Source organism: Psammomys obesus, unplaced genomic scaffold, assembly GCF_907164565.1.
Source record: "Psammomys obesus unplaced genomic scaffold, mPsaObe1.curated_primary_1811, whole genome shotgun sequence".
Taxonomy (NCBI): Eukaryota; Metazoa; Chordata; class Mammalia; order Rodentia; family Muridae; genus Psammomys; species Psammomys obesus.
In genome coordinates, this window is record NW_026596166.1 from 3,822,575 (window position 1) to 3,841,242 (window position 18,668).

The window sequence follows — 18,668 nt, forward strand, 5'->3', positions numbered from 1 at the left end:
AAGCATGTGTTTACTTTTAAGCACCTTTGACTGTCTCATTACACTGAGCTACAAGTTAAACAGTAATCCATTCTACTTTGTGGTAGAGAAATGTGAGCCAGAGAATAAGAGAACCAAAGCGAATCCTGTACTGATCCTTACTTCTGACATAATCATCTGAAGAGCACCAACTTTGGGACTAATGGAGAGCATATACCTTTGGTTTCAGTTGTTTGCAATCTTACTTCTGTTTCCTTTTAAGAAAAAAAAAAAAAAGTAGTAACTTTTCTAAAGTCTTGTGTTTGTAAAATGAAATACTTCCAGATTTATAAGCATGCTATAAAATGTCTGCGTCTATCATTTTGGTTAAGCCAATATGCTTCTACTAAATGCAATTTATAAAGTAAATCGATAACAACCACTGAATGGAAAGAAATCTATTTTTTAATTAGCACTAGCAAGGTTCTATTTACTTAAGTGAAGAACGTGAATAATAAAAGGCTCAATCACTATACTCAAAAAAATAAATATTTTAATGATTTTTTAAATACATCATTATCAATTTCTTTGTGTGGATTTAAGGAGCATGTGAGTGATCAGACACAAATCAAAGACATTACAGTTTAGAAATTAAACAAAATGCCACAGATCACAAAATAACTGCAATCAAACAAATTCAGTATATTACAGATTACAAGACGGCCTTGAGATTCTGCTGTCCAACAATACAAAGGGCTCATTTCTTTACTAAACTTCTCTGTTTTTGCCAGAGTAAACTCACTACGCGTTGGCTGCACCTACCGCTCCAGGACTCTACTTTTGAAGCTTTTTATTCTATGGCTTTTTGTTTTAGCTTTTTGGGAGAACGTATTTTATAAAGCAAAAACATGCATGTGTGCAAAGGGGTCATAGAAACACCTTCACTTTTAATACACTCCACGAGAGGAATAAGAAAATGCCACAACATACTCAAGCTTTAGCATACATTTTCAGAAGTTTACATGAGAGATTCAAGAATCTTACATACCTGCTTTTCTTATTCATGATGACTAATTTTTAAAACTAATCTCTAGCATCCACTATATGCACCCCACAAATAACAATTAATATGTCCACCTCAGTACCCCTGGTATTGTAATTTAAAATGTACCCTTCTCCTGGTCATAAAAACCTGGTTTTAAATGTTTCGAAAGTTCAAACAGCTATTTCGCTACATTTTGCTTTGGCACTAGCTCCCCCTCCAGACCAACCTAAAATAACTGCATTTAAAAAAACAAACAAGAAACACAAATTTTTATAACCCACTAGAAAATTTCAAAATTCATCACTTTTGAGGACATTGTTACTTCTTTTAAAAAAAAATTTTTTTTTTAAACCTGGTTAGAATTCATTTTTAAAGATAAGTTGTATATTCAGAATGACTGTCTTGGTCTCAGTTCTATACATCTTAAATAGAGCTGATTTGTAAGAAAAAAAAAAAACTCAAATCACTTAAATTTTTAAAATCCTTAAATTGCGATCTGTAGTGTGTCATATTTAGATAGTTTTGACTCACTCTCCTGGCTGGATCACAAGACACCCTTCGTATTTCCTCATTATCTGATCAAAGGCATGTCTGCAGGTCCCTGCAATCCACGCAGGTCTCACTCCAGCTGTTGAGCTCTTCCATGCAAACACAACTCTTCATGTATAGAACGGCAAACAGAAGACCAAACCTCCAAACCAGCGCTGTAGGTTCTTGATAGCCTATTCATCTCCTTCTCTACACTTGTACTCGGCCTCCCATTCCAAATGCTTACGTGTTAAAATACTGTCATGTTTACAATTAAGACGTCTTATTTCATAGGGACAGCAATGTACAAGACTGTATTATTGCCTGATTCCTATGTTGCCTTAGAGAAGCATCTTACTTTTGCTTGAGTATATAATTTCTCTCCAAAAAAAAAAACAACAAAAAATATGTGATTCACCCTTTAAAACAAGTATGCATATAACACAGAACTTTAATCAAGAAACTAAATAAGCACCTAACCCCAGGAGGAGCAAGAAAACTAAAGTAAAATCTACTTCAGAGTTTCCACGGAGCAAATGCAAAGTTAAGTCAGTGACTTATGATAAATTTAACTCTTAGGCTGATAAAACTCGCGTGGCATTTGTTCCCTGAACCATTTAAGTTCGGAGTGATCTACGAGAGGGTATGGCTTTCCTGAATTCACCTTCTTGCGTTTTCTTAAAAGTAACTGTGCAAAATTAGACACAAGAAGGAAAAACACCCCTCCCCTTGCTGTTCTCCAAGGCCTCAGCGTGTAAGGCAGAACGCTCAAAGCTCACCAGGGTGCTGAACCCTAACCATGACAATGCCATTTAACTTAAGAAATAATCTCCGGGGATTGCAAAGCCCACGTCCAGGGAACAGGTGCGGCCACCGACATACCCCCTCGACTCCAGCAGGACAGACCTCCGCTGGACCGCTGTGACTCATTTAACCTTCCCCTACAAGTTGAGACCCTCCACAGCCGCCGGCTTGTCAGTCGCCGATCAAAGGGAGGGGGGAGACCGAGGCACCCAGGCCATTCACTGCCCAGCCTCCGCCGCTCTCCGGGACGGATCTCCGTGCGGGTTCACTCCGGTTTCCAGCCCCAGAAACCCACACAGAAACCCCGCAAGGCAGAGGAACCCGCCTTCCCACGGTCTGGCCACGGGGACCCCGCCGCGGGGGACAAGGAGCGGTAGGTGCAGAGATGCGCTGAGGGACACCCCCACCCCGCCCCCATCCTCCGGGTCCCGGGCTCCGGGCTCCGGACCCCGGCCCGGGCTGGGGTGCGCAACGCGGCGGCGGCGCCCCTCACCCCTGCCCGCGCGAGGCCCCGCCGGGGCGTCCCGGAGGCTCCCTCCCCACTTTTCCCGGGGCCGCTGGAAGAGCGGCGGCAGCGGCAGCAGCGGCAGCAGTTTGCAGCAGCAACAGGCCCGGGATCGGCGGGAGGAAGGAGGAGCGCCCCGAGCCCAGGCTCCCGCGGAGCCCGCGCCCGCCCCGTCCCGGAGCCCGGGGCGCGCGGGGCCCGGCTCCCTAACGCCCCCTTACCCGAGGCGGCCGGCGCCGTCCCCCGTCGCCACGGCCGCTGCCTTCGGCTGCAGCTGGCCGCGCCGGGGAGAGCGGGAGGGGCGGAGGGGTGGAGGATGCTACTCCCGACTGAAGGGAGAGGAAGAAACGGAAACAGGAACCGCGGCCGCCGCTTAACGGAGCTCCCTCCGGCGCCACTGACTGAGGGAAAGCGCAAGGCGGCGCGAGCCGAGCAGCGGCTGACAGCGCGAGACCGAGCGCGGGCCGGGGCCAGGGCGCGCGACCCCGGGCCGCGCCGGCCCCATTCCGGGAGGAGAGGGAAGGACGGGTTGGCCGGGAGCCCGGAGGGGGCGGCGGGAGCCCGGAGCCGGGGGCTGGGGGGGACCGGGCCACTCGGCTCGGCCCGAGACCACGCGCGCACGCGCCGGAGCGGCTCCGACCCGGAGCGCGGGCGGGGGAAGCCTCGGGCCGACGGGAGCGAGCGGGCGGCCGGGCGCGCGCACGCGCGCGGCCAGGGGCGCGCGCCCCTCGGCGTCCCGGCCTTCTGGGGGAGGGCGCGCATGCGCCGGCCCGGGCCTCCTCCGGCGACCCCGGCATGTGCACAGGCTCCGCCCCGTCCCCTTCCTCTGTGCGGGCGCGCCGCACCGCTGCAGCATTCCCGGGCCGCGGCGGCACCCGGGTTCCAGGCGCGGCCCGGGCTCCGGTCTGCACAGGCTCAGGCCTCCCTCCGCCACCCGAGGGCCGGAGGCAGGAGGACGCTTCCCGCGCCCTGGGGCTCGGTCGGGCCCCGCGCTACTTTCGGGGTACTGTGCTGCTGCTGCTCATCCGCTGCGGCGCGAGCACGCCGTGGGACCGCTGCCTCCGCGGCCCGGGGTGACCGGGCCGGCCCGCGGGTTGTGTCCAGCTCCGAACGCAGGGAAAGACCCCCCTGCGGGGCCCGAGTTCGAAGCCCGGCCTCTCCGCCCCTCGGAGGCGGAAGTTTATTGAGTACGGGAGTAGACGGGGGAGGCTTTTCCCTGGGCTGCTTCCTACCCGCTCGCACTGGGAGATCCTGGCGCCCGCGAGGCCGAGCCGCGGGCCGGAGGGCTACCCAGCCCGGCTCAGGGTGCGAGCTAGCTGAGACGGAGGACCGGGCCCCGCCGCCCGGGCGCACAAAGTAGTCACGGGCCAAGGGGTGCCGCCGGGGCCAATCAGAGCCGGGAGCCCAGTGAGTGGAGTGCGAACTGGCCAATCAGAGGCCCGGAAGGTAGCTTCGCGGGCCGAACTCTTCCCCGTAGCCTGGGGGCCCAGATCCCAAGCCTGAGGGCGCGGGCGGGGGTGGCTGGACGGAAAAGCTGCCCTCCACACAGATGTATTTTAGTATATACTATGGGTGCTCATCTCTGAGTCAACAGGACAGGCCTTTTAGATGCTTAAGTATCGAAAGACAGAGAAGACGTTAAGGAGGTCGTTGCCTGCCAAGAATGCAATCTGCCTAATAGCGCTCATAAATTGCCAGTATTTATTCTAGACCGGGAACTGTGTTTCTGAAATGAAAAAGAGGGACACTGCTTTCTGGAGAGGCGGGGGCGGGAACGAACCTGTGCCTTCAGCAGCTCTGCACCCGAGAGAAGCTTTTCCCGACCAGTGACTGCGTTAATGTCAGTCTTCGAAATAATATATGAAAATAAAGCACTCTGAATTATCTTGGAGAAGCACTGACTTATTGAAGGTCACACAAAACCGCTCTGGTGATATAAGAATTGTGGTCTAGCCAGAGAACTTGGGTGTCATCATTCGACAAATCAGTAGTCATTTATTTAACGTGTAGATGCTCAGTATCTTCCGTGAGACTTGCAGTTCTGCTGTATGAGTCACCTTCTTTTGTTGTTGCAAATAAACAAAATTTAGGCTTATACTGTACTTAGATGGATTAAGGGCCAACGTTTCAACAGTCAAAAATCTGAAGTATTTTCCTTTTTGTGTATGGTAAGGATGTGTTTTCCCGTGGGCTACACCCACAGCCTAGAACATTTTAAAGAGTTAGAGGTGGAATGTTTACTTTGAGGCTTAAACACAGCATTTAAAAAATATTTTAACAATTATGTGTGACTTAAATGTTCTTTGAAGGGAAAAAGAGGAACCATTTCTAGTTAACACTTTATGGTTTACAGTGATTGAAAATCTCCACATTCAAAGCTTTATGTTCACCTGAAACTCTGTGGTCCTTTAATCTGGCCTTAATTTTCCCCTAAGAAACACTAAAAATCTAGGAATAAGCATTTATCTTCACCCACTTCCTATCAAAAAAAAAAAAAAAAAACGGCTAGAAATATTGCTCAAGAACTTAGTACATTTTTATAGCAATAGCGTAGTATATAAGAAAGCACCAAACTGAATACAGTCTGGAATACAGTCAGAAAATAGTTCTTCAGCAATTCTGAGCTCTGCTCAGTGTGACAGAATCCTGTTCTCAAAGCCCTCCGTAGGATATGCCCCGGATGTAGAACTGGAAGTATCAAGCTGAGCAACTGACATGTAGAATCAAATCTATACATTTAGTTCCAGACCGGTAATGAATTCCTGAAGAATGCACTTCAAATAGGAATGCTTACTGGCCTCTTTCAGTGCAGACAACTGTCTCAGCTTTTAAAAACTATATAGTCTTAAACCAATCAATCACTGTGGTCCATGCCTGTAATCCCAGCACTGAGGAGGGAAGTCTGAGGCAAGAGGATTGTTGTGAGTTACGGTCTAGCCTGGAGTATCTCGTGAGCCCAGTGCCGTCCTTGGATACCTAGCAAAACCCTGTCACTAATAATAATAGTGATTAATTGATTCAAACATAAAAATGCAGAGGGAGGCTTAGTTAGAGAGAGTGCTTGTCTAACTCACTACAAGCCCTAGATTCCATTTCCAACACTATAAAAAAAAATTGTTACTACATTTCTATTCTTTCCAAAGATTTGAGTTATGTGACTCAAATCTTCCTCTCGCCATGTTAAATTTCTGAGAGAGCATCTCTGAACAGCTCTACACGTCACTCACAGAAAGCACCTTCGGAGGGCATTTTCTCCACAGTCTACAGCCTCCCCACTCTGCGGCTGAAACTCCTCACTCTCTCTCTTCTCACTCCAGCTGCTCACTTTTGACTCTAATCCCTGGTTTCCGATTTGCATTAGCGCCACCTCAGCCCCACTGCTCCCTTAACAAATGAAGTTGTGAACCTGTCTTTACCTACCCTCAAAATCGCAGAAAAGACATTAGAGAAAGAAAAAAAAAGTTCAGAACATTGTCCTTCACCCGTTGTACTAAGTTGGGGCCCTGGCAGCTCATTATTTTTTTCTGTGGTTCAGCCTGGGTCGGTTCTTAGTCATCAGCTAGAACTGCGGAGAACTAGGATGCGAGGCAAGAAAGGAGTCAACTCCTAGATAATGAGAAATATCACAATGAAAGTGAAATACATGAGTGTCCATTTTATCGAGAGATTAGCTAGATCAAAGTTAATGAACTTGAATGCTATCATATTTCCTGAGTTGTGAACATTCATGTAGAAACCAGTTTGAAATTTACTGCCATTTCATTATGCCTACAATAAAAATAACAGTGAAGGTGTAACGTTGCTGAGAACAAGGCCCCATGCTAAACTCTTTTCTTCCATCATTTAATTCTCAAATCAAACCTTTGAGGTGCCTCCTTCTGTGACTGCAGTGGGGAAGTCAATAGGGTCTCAGGAGTACATGAGGCTCTCGGGAGATAGAGAAACAGCTGCTTATCAAGTAATGTAGAAACTTTTGCAGCCGGGTACGGAGTGCATGCCTGTAATCCCAGCACTCAAGGAAGCATAGGCAGGTGGATCTCTGTGAGTTCCAGGCCAGCCTAGTCTACAAAAGCAAGTCCAGGACAGCCAAGGCAACACAGAAAAACCTAGTCTCAAAAAAAAAAAAAAGGGAAAGAAACTTTTGCATCTCTACCAATGTATACCAGCTAACATTGCTCTGGAAACATTCTTGATAACTTAATTTTTTTTGTTGTTGTTGTTTTACAGTGGTTGCCATATGCCTTTTCACCTATGTATTTTGCGGGAAATCACGCAAAGGATAATACTGTTACTACTACGGACAAGAAGGTGGGCCCTTCAGTAATGATATTTATTCATTGGATGCCTCCTCTTTTCTCATCTGTAAAATAAATTTTTTTAAAAAAAAAATGATACTAGAAAGGTTGTTAATCACTAGTTCTAAAACTGAATTTGATACATTAACAGGGACTACAAAAATGAAATATGAAAAAAGTAGTCTGTATCTTCAAATCCAGTAAGTGGCGTAAGTCACTTTTGAGCCAAGTCCTCATTAAAAAGCTAAAGCTAATCACCACCTCAGGAGAGTAGATGAGGTGACTGATTTCAAGGCTGATGAAACTAGGCCAACTTTCTCTTCTTATGACTCGCCTCTGCAGCTGAAGCCCTGTCTTCCTCAAGTATAAACCGCATACACTTCATACTGTAGATTCATTCGCCGTCCACTCCAGTTTCCTTCTTATTAGTCAGAGTTTTGTGGGTCTGGTTTTGTTTTAATTCACTAGCTTTTTAGATAACCACTGCAGAATACCTCAGCCTGACTCTACTGAGGTAGAGCAGAGAACCACAGTTAGCCTTCTCCTTTCAGACATTAAAAATGTTATACCTGCCCTCAGCATCCCTCCCGTTTGTCACTAGGCCAAATCATGAGACAAGGGTCTATCACTGTTGGTCAATAGAAGTGTTGTCATTTCTGGGCATATCTATCAGTATTAGTCCTTAACGTATTTACTATTGCTTAGTCTCAAGATCGGTGTGGGTGGTTTTTAAAATTATTACATTTGTGTGTGTGTGTGTGTGTGTGTGTGTCTATGTGTGTGTGGTTACTGCGTGGCAACATGTCACAGCAGCACTCCTGTGTATGGGAGATCAGTTCTTTCCTCTTTCCTTTTATCAGGTAGGTCCCCAGGATCAAACTCAGATCATCGGGCTGGGTGACAAGTGCCTTTACCTACTGAGCCATCTCACTGGCCCAGTGGGGTGTTTTGTTGTTGTTTGTTTGTTTGTTTGTTTGTTTCAGGTGCCGCCAGCAAATCCGAACCTTAAGACAAGACTTTGCCAAGTTGCCCATATTAGCCTTGCCAAGCACTGAGAAGCATGCACCTCCACATGCAGTGAGACTGGGATTGCTGAAGAGGGTGAAGCATTTGCCTCAGGCTCGCAAACAACGACCCCAGGAAGCAACCCATCCACCTCCTTCACACAATTTGAGCAAATGATCTACCTACCTTTGATGTTAAAGCACTGAGATTTGGCTGTATTTTTTATTTATTTATTTTTTTTTTTTACTGCAGTGTGACCTAGAATCTAAGTTATGTTAGGTAGATTGTACTAGAATCAGAGTAGTCCCAAAGTATTATAATTAATCTCAATATTGTTACATTCCTGGAGTAAACCAGCCCCATTGGACCAAAAGGTCGACTTTCAGACCATGCTTCAGAGAGAGGATTCTCTTTCCCCTAGGTGTGAATAAGTCAGCCTATAAACCAAAGTGCTGCGGACATCAGTGTGCAAGCTGAACTGGCTGTAAAATGAACACACTAAAGATGACAGCGAGACAGGAAAACTCTGGAAAATACAATTGAGCTGAGGGTCATACCACTTGAGAAGGCTGTTGTTTCTGAACTCTTGATTCTGCAAAATGATAATGCCATTTGTTTGTTCCCTTATAACTCTTGTAGGTAGAAACTTCATTTTGTATGTATTTAATTTCATCATCGTTTTCAACAAAGGGTTATTAGTTCAAAAGTACTTTTCAGAAATATAGTATGCACTGGAAAATTTTAAAACATTAGCTTTCATTACTGCCTTCTGAAATATCTCAATTGATAAATGGAAGAAAGTAATTTAATCCAGTCATTTTAGATGAAGAGAGTAAGACTGGAGATTACAAGATGTATCAAATTCACCCAGCTTCATTATGGCAGATGTGAGGGTTGAAAAAGAACAACTGATAGCTTTCATTAGAAAATTGGACTGTCAGGTCAGGTGGTGGTGATACATACCTTTAATCTCAGCACTCAGGAGGCAGAAGCAGATGGGTCTCTGAGTTTGAGGCCAGATGTTACAGAATGAGTTCCAGGGCAACCAGGGCTACACAGAGAAACCCTGTCTCAGAACAAAAAAGGAAAGAAGAAGAAAAAAAAAAAAGACTGTCTAAGCTAATGGTGCTCTCTCTAAGAGTCAAATACCAGGTAACAAAAATCCCAATACTAGACATAAGAAGGCCTCTTGAGTTGTCAGTAAGGGCTGTCCTTGAGACCCCCCAAGCATATAGCCTATTGCTGTTGTCCTTGGTTGTCTGGGAGCAGAGATGGAAGGTAAGTTGCTATTGCTAAAAACATCGTGCACTTCAGAAACAGGGACCAGAGGCCCCTGAGCTGGAACTGACTTGAAGGACTCCTCCATGAGGATTAGCTTTCGCATTACCAGTAGGCATGCAAGCTTCCAGAGGAGGGAGGAAAGCAACAGTCCTGCTCAACTATTGATGCCTGTGAACCACGTCAATGACCAGCATGGCACAATAAGGGTGCAGTAGTGGCATGAATAATTTGGTGGTAACCAACAGCTCTCTAATTGTACTTTACCACCCACTCAACAAGAGGAAAAACATGCCCGGTAGTGGAAACCTAGCCAGCTGCCCAAGGCTAATGAAGTCATGGTTATTGGAGGAGACGCTATAACCACTAATTTACTAAGCTAGCATAATCCATCGTCACACCCTATAAACATTTGATCGTGTACCCACAGATAATTGTAGCCTTCACTTATCGCCAAGGAAACGTCTGTTCGCAAAAGATGGATACTACTACAGAATACCACAACCAATCACTATGCAAAGTTGTAGAATCCAGTCCTGATGGGTACATCTATCCAACAGTCCCATATCTATGGCTCAAGGAACACTGTGGAAAAGGGACTGGAAAGACTGTAAGAGCCAAAGGATCAGGGGGGTTGCTGTGAGATTGTGTCTTTAATAACATCAGAAACTACACCAAGTGGGAACTGAACAAGGATGACAACAAAGGTCATGCCAAGGTAGACAGGGGAGAGGCCCGTGAGACTTCAACCCTACACAAAGAACTACAGGCAATTGAGGAAATCTGTGGGTGACAGAGGTGGATTTGTTCCCCAGAGTGGAGCATACCACTTGGCTGTCCAGTGCCAAACAATTAGTCCTGAAAACATATATGCAAATAACATTGTACAAACTCAATGGCTTATATTTAGGAGTATATATATATTCCTTGGTGGCTAAGAGAATATGTGGTGCAAGCACTAGAACCAGAGTTCAGTCGCCAGGGCCTGTATTTTAAAACGGAGAGTCAGACATGGCAGCCCATGTCTATAACCCCAATAAAGAGAACCAAGACAAGCAAGGTGGCCCCCCAGCTTACTTGAAACACCAAATTCAGATTCAGGGAGGAGACCCTGTCCCTAGGGAAGGACAGAAAGGAATGGAGGAAGACATCCAACATCTTCCTGTGGATTCTGCACGACTGTTCATGGGCACAAGCACATGAATCTATCACCCCATGACACACCCATACACAAAGCCCAAATATAAATAATATACATAGCCTGAATTTAATCCTAAATTCAGATTTTTCCATCTGTGAAAAGGGATAATAACAAGTTTATAGAGCTACAAAAGAGGTAATAACTCAATATATTAAAAAGCATCAAGCACCAAGCTAACAAACAGTAAGCCTTATTTACAATACAGCCTTGTTAAACAAGTTTATCGGTGACTAATTTTGTCTACATCCTCATTAACCATTTAGCTTGAACCACCAACCTATATTCTTACATCATATGTGTAGACACTTTTTAATTATGTGTGATTTGTGGCCAATACCCACAAAAAAAAAAAAAAAAAAAAAAAGCTGGCTTCCCCCCCCCCAATATTTCTCCATCATGGCAACATCAAGCATCAAGGCATCCAAGTTACTGCTGACTGTCCCTGGCCATAGTTCACCGGGCAAGAGGTGGGCACCTGTCCAAAGAGACCCAATGAAGCTTTTCCTTCAGGACTTTTAGACTTGGAAGAGAGGTCTCGGGCCTCACTAGATATCAAAGCTAAAAGATGTTACTGAATGTGCTGTTTACCAAGTGAATAAAACTGTTCTGCACCAACAGAATAAAGTCAGTGAAAAGAGAGAAGCAAAAGAGACAACTAACTTGCAGGGTTTTACACTCAAATCCTCATTTCCAGGCTTTGTGAGCAGCGGTTAAATTTCTGCATGTCTGTGTACATTTGTCTCTTCCTAGAGTGTTTTTGTACCCTCCAGTATGTTCTCCATTTTGCCTAAGATGTTTCCACATATGTTTATTTTAGGCACCAATTTTAGGCACAACACAGTACTATAAAGTGAAATTTAAAAAAAAAAAAACAGAAAAAAATCCTTAATTGGTTTTATGTTCATTAATGACACTATCCAATGAATATCACCGGTGATTTTTTTATAGATCATGAAACACATGTAAGGTACCTGTAGCAGACTTCAAATTATCTCTCTATATTTATCATCTCACGTTACAAACCTTCATTTCTACATATTCCTGTTAAAACAACTAAAATCTTACTTCTCGGTTTCCTTTGCAGAAAAAGTGGCCATCGAATCAAATTCTGGCTATTGAAATCTAGCCAGGTATGATGTATGGGACCTATATTTTTAAATTTTCTTAAAAAGGAAGAGAGAGACCAGTCTGTCCCTTTTCTCCATCCTCTTACCTAAGTCAAGATATGGTGTCAGAAACCTTCTCGGCCCGTGGTATAGGTGGGAGAGAGTCATTGTCTACACAGAGAGTAATAGTGAGTTAAGAGGAGTAGGATCCCCAACAACTTTGTGGACCCTCTGTGCCAATCTTGGACTGTTCACCCTATTATTTAATATGAAAAAGAAATAAATGTGACACTACCTAAGCCCCTAACATACAGCTTTTACTGTTATACTGCAATGAACCTAATCCTGATACAATTGGTGCAGTGTCATTGTGATTTGATAAATTATATTAAGCTGGATCATTAGCATATTACAAAAATGAAAGCAAGTCAGAAAAATTCTTGAAAGAAATGCAACGAAGACCATCACTTTCTACATCCACATTTAAGGATTAAAAACCAAAAAATAAGGACATGGACTCAGAAGGATAGAATAGGTTCAAGGTAAAAATTAATAGGTTCCAGCCAAAATTAAGAACTGACCACAATACTTGCCCCAGGAGGAATAAACCTCTCTGGTGTCACCAATGTTCCAGTGTTTGTTCAGCTTTACATCTTACAAATTCTCCAGCAAGAGGCAATCAAGCCAGTTGGAAAAGGGTGGTGGGAGAGGAAAGTGAATCAGGAGAAGTATAATGACAAACACACAGGAAAATGTTGTGATGAAATCCAACACTTCATGTGTAACAAAGTTGTAACTTTTGAAAAATAAAAAAAGGCACTAAGTAAATTTCTATTTGAAAACAAAAATCTTTGAATTCATCTGAAGGAATATTAGATTCTAAGGAAAAATACTAACTCTGACCAAATTGCTAGAAGACTGAAAAGCTAGAAGGCCCTCTTGAAGGCAAAGATGCTGTCTGCTTGTCTTGATCATACATAGCATATTTAGTGAAGGAGTTCATTTCCATTGCAGTATAGCTTCCAGCAGGAACAAGAATATAACCTCTGGTTAGTCAGGATCTTGTATGGTTTCCATGGAAACAAGCCTGTATAAAGTTGTAATTCAGAATGTAGATTCTGATTATATTTGGATCTTGGCTTCATCATTTAATAGCTACAACTCTATTAAAACAATTTTTTTTTACCCTCTCTGTTTTGTGCTTCCATCTCCGTAAAATGGGAGTAATTATACTATCTACCTCAAAGAGTTTTTGTGACTATTAGAGTTACTAATTCAAGGCTCTTACTCACAGAAGCGGTGCACGATAAATGTTAACCATTATCTGCAAAACACTAAGCCGCGGCAAGCCTTTGTGGACATGGTTGCTATCTGATCTAAACTCCAAAATCAAGATAACACAAAAACAATCCAAAAGAGTGAAAGAAATAAGTGACTGACAAGCTTTCCTAGATCAAAGGCTGAATGTTATTTCAGTTCTGGGGTAATGTTCAAACACAATTGTTGATATTTAAAACAAGGAGTAAAGGTCCCCAAAACAACAGCCTGTAAGCTGCTGGTCTGACTTACAGGCAAACTTGTAAATCCATACAGATAGAGGTCAAGTGGGACTAACTTTTATTTATTTCAAAGCTGATCGTTTAGTTTAAAGTCCACTCCTCGGGTGGGGACATAGCTCAGTGACTAAATACATGCTTAGTATACAGGCCCTAGCTCTATGTTCAATTCCTAGAACAACATCAAACAAAGAAAATTTTTTTAAACCCTACATTTTGTATTTTGTCTCTTGTACCTCATGTTAATTGGCTAAGAAAATCATACAGTTAACTTGATCTCTTTAAATGCAAGGAACTAAGAGATGCTTATTTCAAAGGGTTAGGGTGTGAGTATCTTAAAAGTACAACAACGAAAACACCATCTACTTGAGACTGAAACTCAATCAGATACTAAGGCAATCCACAACATGCCTCAGATATATGTTTCTCCTGTGATCCATGTTATTTCTGTTTTTCCCCTCCTCGCCATGCCAACTCGTTTCCATTCCTTTTATTCGCTATGCTGCTTTAGTTTATATTGTGCTGTTTTATTTTATTGAGATAGTATTTTGCTATGTAGCCCAGGATAACCTGAGACTCATGGTCCTCCTACCTTAGCTTCCCAACTGCTATGTTTAGAGATGTGTGCCAAGATAGGACTCATCCTTCTTTTTTTTTTTTTTTCAAGTGTAAACATGTGTGCTTGGCTGGCTCGTGTGTGTGTGTGTGTGTGTGTGTGTGTGTGTGTGTGTGTGTGTATGTGTCAGAGTTAACTGTGGCTGTCTTCCTCAAATGCTCTTTGCAACCTTTGAGACAGGGTTGCACTGAACCCAAAGCTCACCAAATGAACTAGACTGTCTGACCAATGAGCCCACAGGATCCCCCTGTCTCTCTGCCTCTCAGAACTGAAACTACAGACATAAACAAGAGTGCTCAACATTTTGCTTGGGTTCTGGGGTCCGAACTCACATATTTAGGCTCACACTGTAAGCTCTCTCTACTCATGAGCCATCTTGTCAGCCCAGTCATTTGCATTCTTTATTCTGCCTTTTAGAACCTTTTTGCTTATTTCAGATTCTTTATAATTTTATCTGCCTCCTAACAATAGACACATGTTAATTTGAAAACTGGGATAGTTTCTTGGTTTAAATTCTCCATAGAAAGAAATCTTGGGCTTGCACATTTCTTTCTGCTAAGCTACATTGTAGGTCCCCTGGCCTCTGCCCAAACTACTTCAAGGCACTGGCAGCTGCCCTTTCAGTAGCAGCTATGGTCATGGACATAAGGAATCTTCTAATACATTTCATTTACCAAAAAGAAAAGTATCAGAGCAAACACTCATAATCAGGTAGATTCACTATTGAATCCCTAGGGTCTAGAATACTGTTGGCCTATGGGAGATACTTACAGGCTATTGAATGAACACATGACTGAATAAACAAGGTAGATTTTATCGCAACAGAAATGATTTAAATAAGAAAAAGAAATCTTGACATGCTAAATCCTGAAAGTGGTTTCCAAGGAAGTCCTAATAGCTGTTAATGGTTATTTTTAAACATCATAGAGAACATTATATATACTTATGCCCACATTCCTAAATAAAAGAAGAGAGCCAATTAACTGTCTTTCCTTTTATAGAATATTCCTCATTTTAAGAATAAGTACCTAATAAAATAATCTGTGCAGTCCTTTCATTTTTTAATATTTCATGTGCCTCTAAGGAGGAAAAAAGTGCTTGATTAGATAGATTTTCTCCATAACTTGCAATGAATATATTTGCCAGCTCTTTCATGCAGATATGGCTGTATTGACCTTTCTTCATCAAAGGGGGATGATCTAACAACCAAATATAATATTTATAACATCAATTTTCCTGAAGAGCCTAGGACAGGTGAACACTTAAAAGATGACTCTAGAATGTTTATTTAAAGTCTGTGTGGTTATGGTTCCTCATGACCTTATATCCTACTTAAAGTGTCCTTGTCCTTATATCAAACTACCAATATGGCAAGATTCCCATCAGCCAGCTGCCTGGGTTCATACAGTGTTATTTTGAGTATTCAAAGAATGCCTTCATGTCTGGTGATCATTTAATAGTTAACATTGTCAAACTGACAGGATGCAGAATCACAAAGGAGGCAAACTTCTGGGTATGTCTGTAAGAGAGTTTCTAGGTTGGGTTAACTGGGATGGGAAGGCCCCTGCTTATGGGCAGCACCATACATGGGCTCGGGTCCTGGGCTGGCCTGAAGGAGAGAACAGAAAGGATTGCACCCAAGTGCTTATGATTTTGTAGTAGGGTGGATTTTGTTTTATTTTTTCTTCACTGTCTCCCAATCACCACTTACTACTTTTCCCAGCAAAAGACCTAGGATATACGGTATAATCATCACATATCACTTGATGATACGGTTGGATAATTTGTATAGGAGAATGCTACCTTGGACATCTGCATACTTTTAAGTGGCTCTCTACAGAGTCACTGTGGTTTGATAGACAAGCCTGAGAAATTGGTTGAGCGGAAATCTCTCCTATTATGATATATAATTTTCCAAACTGTTAGAAATCTCTACAGAACTTCATATGAGATAATGGATGGACGCTGAGCTTTCCTTACGGTCAAAGTCAACATTGGATTTAGTGTAGTATTTCTTCAAAGTTTTCTGCATATTTTTCCAACTGCTAGAGTTAGCTTCTGGTACAATGGTTCTCAGCCTGTGGGGCACGGCCCTGTGGGGGCCAACAGACGCTTTCACAGGAGTCATCTGTCAGGTATTCTGCATGTCAGACATTTACATTAAAATTCTCAATGGCAGCAAAAGTTGCAGCTATGAAGTAGAAGTGAAAATAATTTTATGATAATTTTATGATTGGGTGTCACCACAACATAAGGAACCTCACTTAAGGGTTGCAGCATTAGGGAGGTTAAGAACCATCATTTCAGTACTTTCTTGCCACAGAGCAGTACAAGTCACTACGCTTCATAATTCCTCACTTTCCTTGGTAGTCATGTTGAAACTAAAATCTGCCCAAAGGGATATGGGGCAGATGTGATGAGAATTATTTCCTAGCCTGGTCAGAGAACAACTGCAAAAACCTCCAACCTTGCCTTTTCCTGATCTGATGACCTTGAAAATTACATATTCTAGATGGTCCTGCCAAAACAAAGAGGTGGCCTGGATCTGTAAGTGTCCGCTAGAAAAAAAGAGTCACTCTATATGCCTAACTGTGACAGTGGCAAGAAATAAATGCATATTGTACTAAGTCACTAGTGTTAAATACCTACTAAGATGGGACAAAGAATTAATGGGGAGCAAATTATTTCAGTCTCTGGAATAATCAAATAAGCCATGTGCCCCATCTGCATGCTCATAGAGAATGTGTTTTCTTATCTAAACACATCCATGTGAACTAGCAGCAGGCCAGCGGCGGCCCTCTCATTTGATCACCCTGTCTCCATTCTGTTTCCCCTTTGTAATATCTAAAGGGTCTACAGGCTAGTATCAGAAATGCACAGCTCTCACCAGGAAATGCCTTCAGGGCTTCAGGCCTGCACAAAAGCCTCCCAGCCTCTCCAAAACTCATTCGGCAGCAGCACAATCATTGTCTCTGTCCCCGCACTCCTGTGCTCTCTGTTGCATCTGGACCTAGCTTGTCATTTATTCTATAATTTCCACAGCTCAGACTCTCCTCAAACCCTCCCACCTTTTCTGAGCAATCCTACCTTTTACATCCCAATTAAAAAGCCAAATTCCCATCCGATGTAAGAATGGGGGAATCTTGCCTTGTTCACGTCAGCAGACACCTCGATTCCGGCTCTGCGTTACAGAGAATTCAGTGATGTTCTCACCCATCGTTGGATGCTTGAAGGGACCAAATGAGGGAAAGACAACCATATATTATCTGTCAGCCTCTACTCTGCATGGCGGTCAGGACTGCCAGGAAAAATACGTCCAATTAAACCTGACTGTCGAGGAAATGGTGAATTGTTTTTCTGTTTATTTGGTTGGTTGTTTTTTGTTGATTTAGTATGTCACAAATATTTCGTGGGATATAACCTAAGCTAAAAAGTTATTTGTTGCTTTGGGGAAATCATCTATAACTAGGTGCCCTGTCTTTTTGTTTGCTACGTCCGAACACTCAAGAAGTGGCCTCTTCCTTACTGTGTCTTGTATTTATGGCTCACACTAGGGCAGAGGGGAGACCCACAGATAATCTGCCCCGTACACCGCCATTTGAGAAAGCACCCCGCCCCCCGTCAGCAATGTTTCCCTTCCTGTTTTCATGTGTCATAGTGGTTTCTACACAATAAACCTCTCGTATGACAAAATAAGCCTCTTGAAGTCGGGGATCTTACTTATTCTTCGTATCCTTTTGCTGGCTGACTGCGTCTCGGAGGCATCTTTCATGTACTGACTACCCATTTGCTACGTTGACATTTCAGGAATTCAAAATCAGCAACAGCACCAGAAATTTTAAAGCAGATAAAAGCTTCAGAAGAAAATGCCTTGGGCATGCATAATAGCAAATCCTAGCACTTTTTTTCTGACTTGCATAATGAGCCATGGCTTTATAATTTTGGCCTCACACATATGCTTTGAAATCTCTCCTCTCTCTCTCTCTCTCTCTCTCTCTCTCTCTCTCTCTCTCTCCTGTCTTCCAGAGAATACTTGGCTCAGTTTCACTGAGGTATGTCAGACATTCACAGGACCACAGGCTACGTCTAAAAGTCATTCTCTTAAAGATGACAGCAGGAGGAATAACTGTCTCCTAAAACAAGGGGTTGAAAATACAAAGAGGCTGAGGCAGGTTGAATTTGGAGGAAGCAAAGGAGAGTTTTACATATTTTCAGGGCCTTCAGCTACCTACTAGTCAGACGCATGTGTTAGGAAACTATCTGAGACCCAGAAGAAAGTCACCCAAGAGGAGAAATCCCTGGCAGTACCACAGCAACACAGTTTTTATTCCCAACAGCCCACATGGAAAAACCTCATGATACAGTAAAACTTTGGACTCCATGCTCAGTAAGCTATTGCCTCATGAGACCAAATTAGTCCCGCACTAATTGTTCTGCTTCTATCAGAGTTCAAGTGCAAGCCTTGAAATGATCCAACCCTTTCCTTTTATCCTAGAACATGACTCAAAAACATTTAAAGGAGGGCTGCGGAGATGACCCAAGGGAAAAGGTGCCTGCCACCAAGCCTAACAGCCAGAGTTCGATGATTGCCTGATCTACATGGTGGAAAAAGAGGACAGATTCCTGTGGGTTGTCCTCTGACCTCCATAATATGTGCAATGACATGCACACGCCTAGCCACACAATAAATAAATAAATAAATAAATAATAACTAGAGGAAATTTCAAAAGGCAAACAAAAAAAAACAAGTTAACAAAAACAGCTTCCAAAA

The 18,668-nt window shown here is 43.3% G+C and overlaps 2 protein-coding genes across 3 annotated transcripts in view; one reads left to right on the forward strand and one right to left on the reverse strand.

The window, feature by feature from the left end:
- The window catches only part of Fut8 (fucosyltransferase 8), a 230,500-nt gene extending 226,347 nt beyond the window's left edge, over positions 1-4,153 (reverse strand). The window contains exon 1 of one of the 2 annotated variants that reach the window (XM_055595342.1): positions 4,073-4,153. The gene's annotated coding sequence lies outside the window, so the exon portion shown is untranslated. Of the gene's footprint in view, positions 1-3,061; positions 3,446-4,072 lie in introns of those variants that run through there. The other variant, XM_055595341.1, reaches the window with a different exon arrangement.
- LOC129667679 (translation initiation factor IF-2-like) lies at positions 3,569-10,977 on the forward strand. Its single transcript, XM_055595344.1, has 3 exons — positions 3,569-4,286; positions 7,068-7,148; positions 8,119-10,977. The coding sequence occupies exon 1, from the start codon at positions 3,601-3,603 to the stop codon at positions 4,198-4,200; it is 600 nt and encodes a 199-aa protein (XP_055451319.1). The 5' UTR covers positions 3,569-3,600; the 3' UTR covers positions 4,201-4,286; positions 7,068-7,148; positions 8,119-10,977.
- The last annotated feature ends 7,691 nt before the right edge of the window (positions 10,978-18,668 follow it).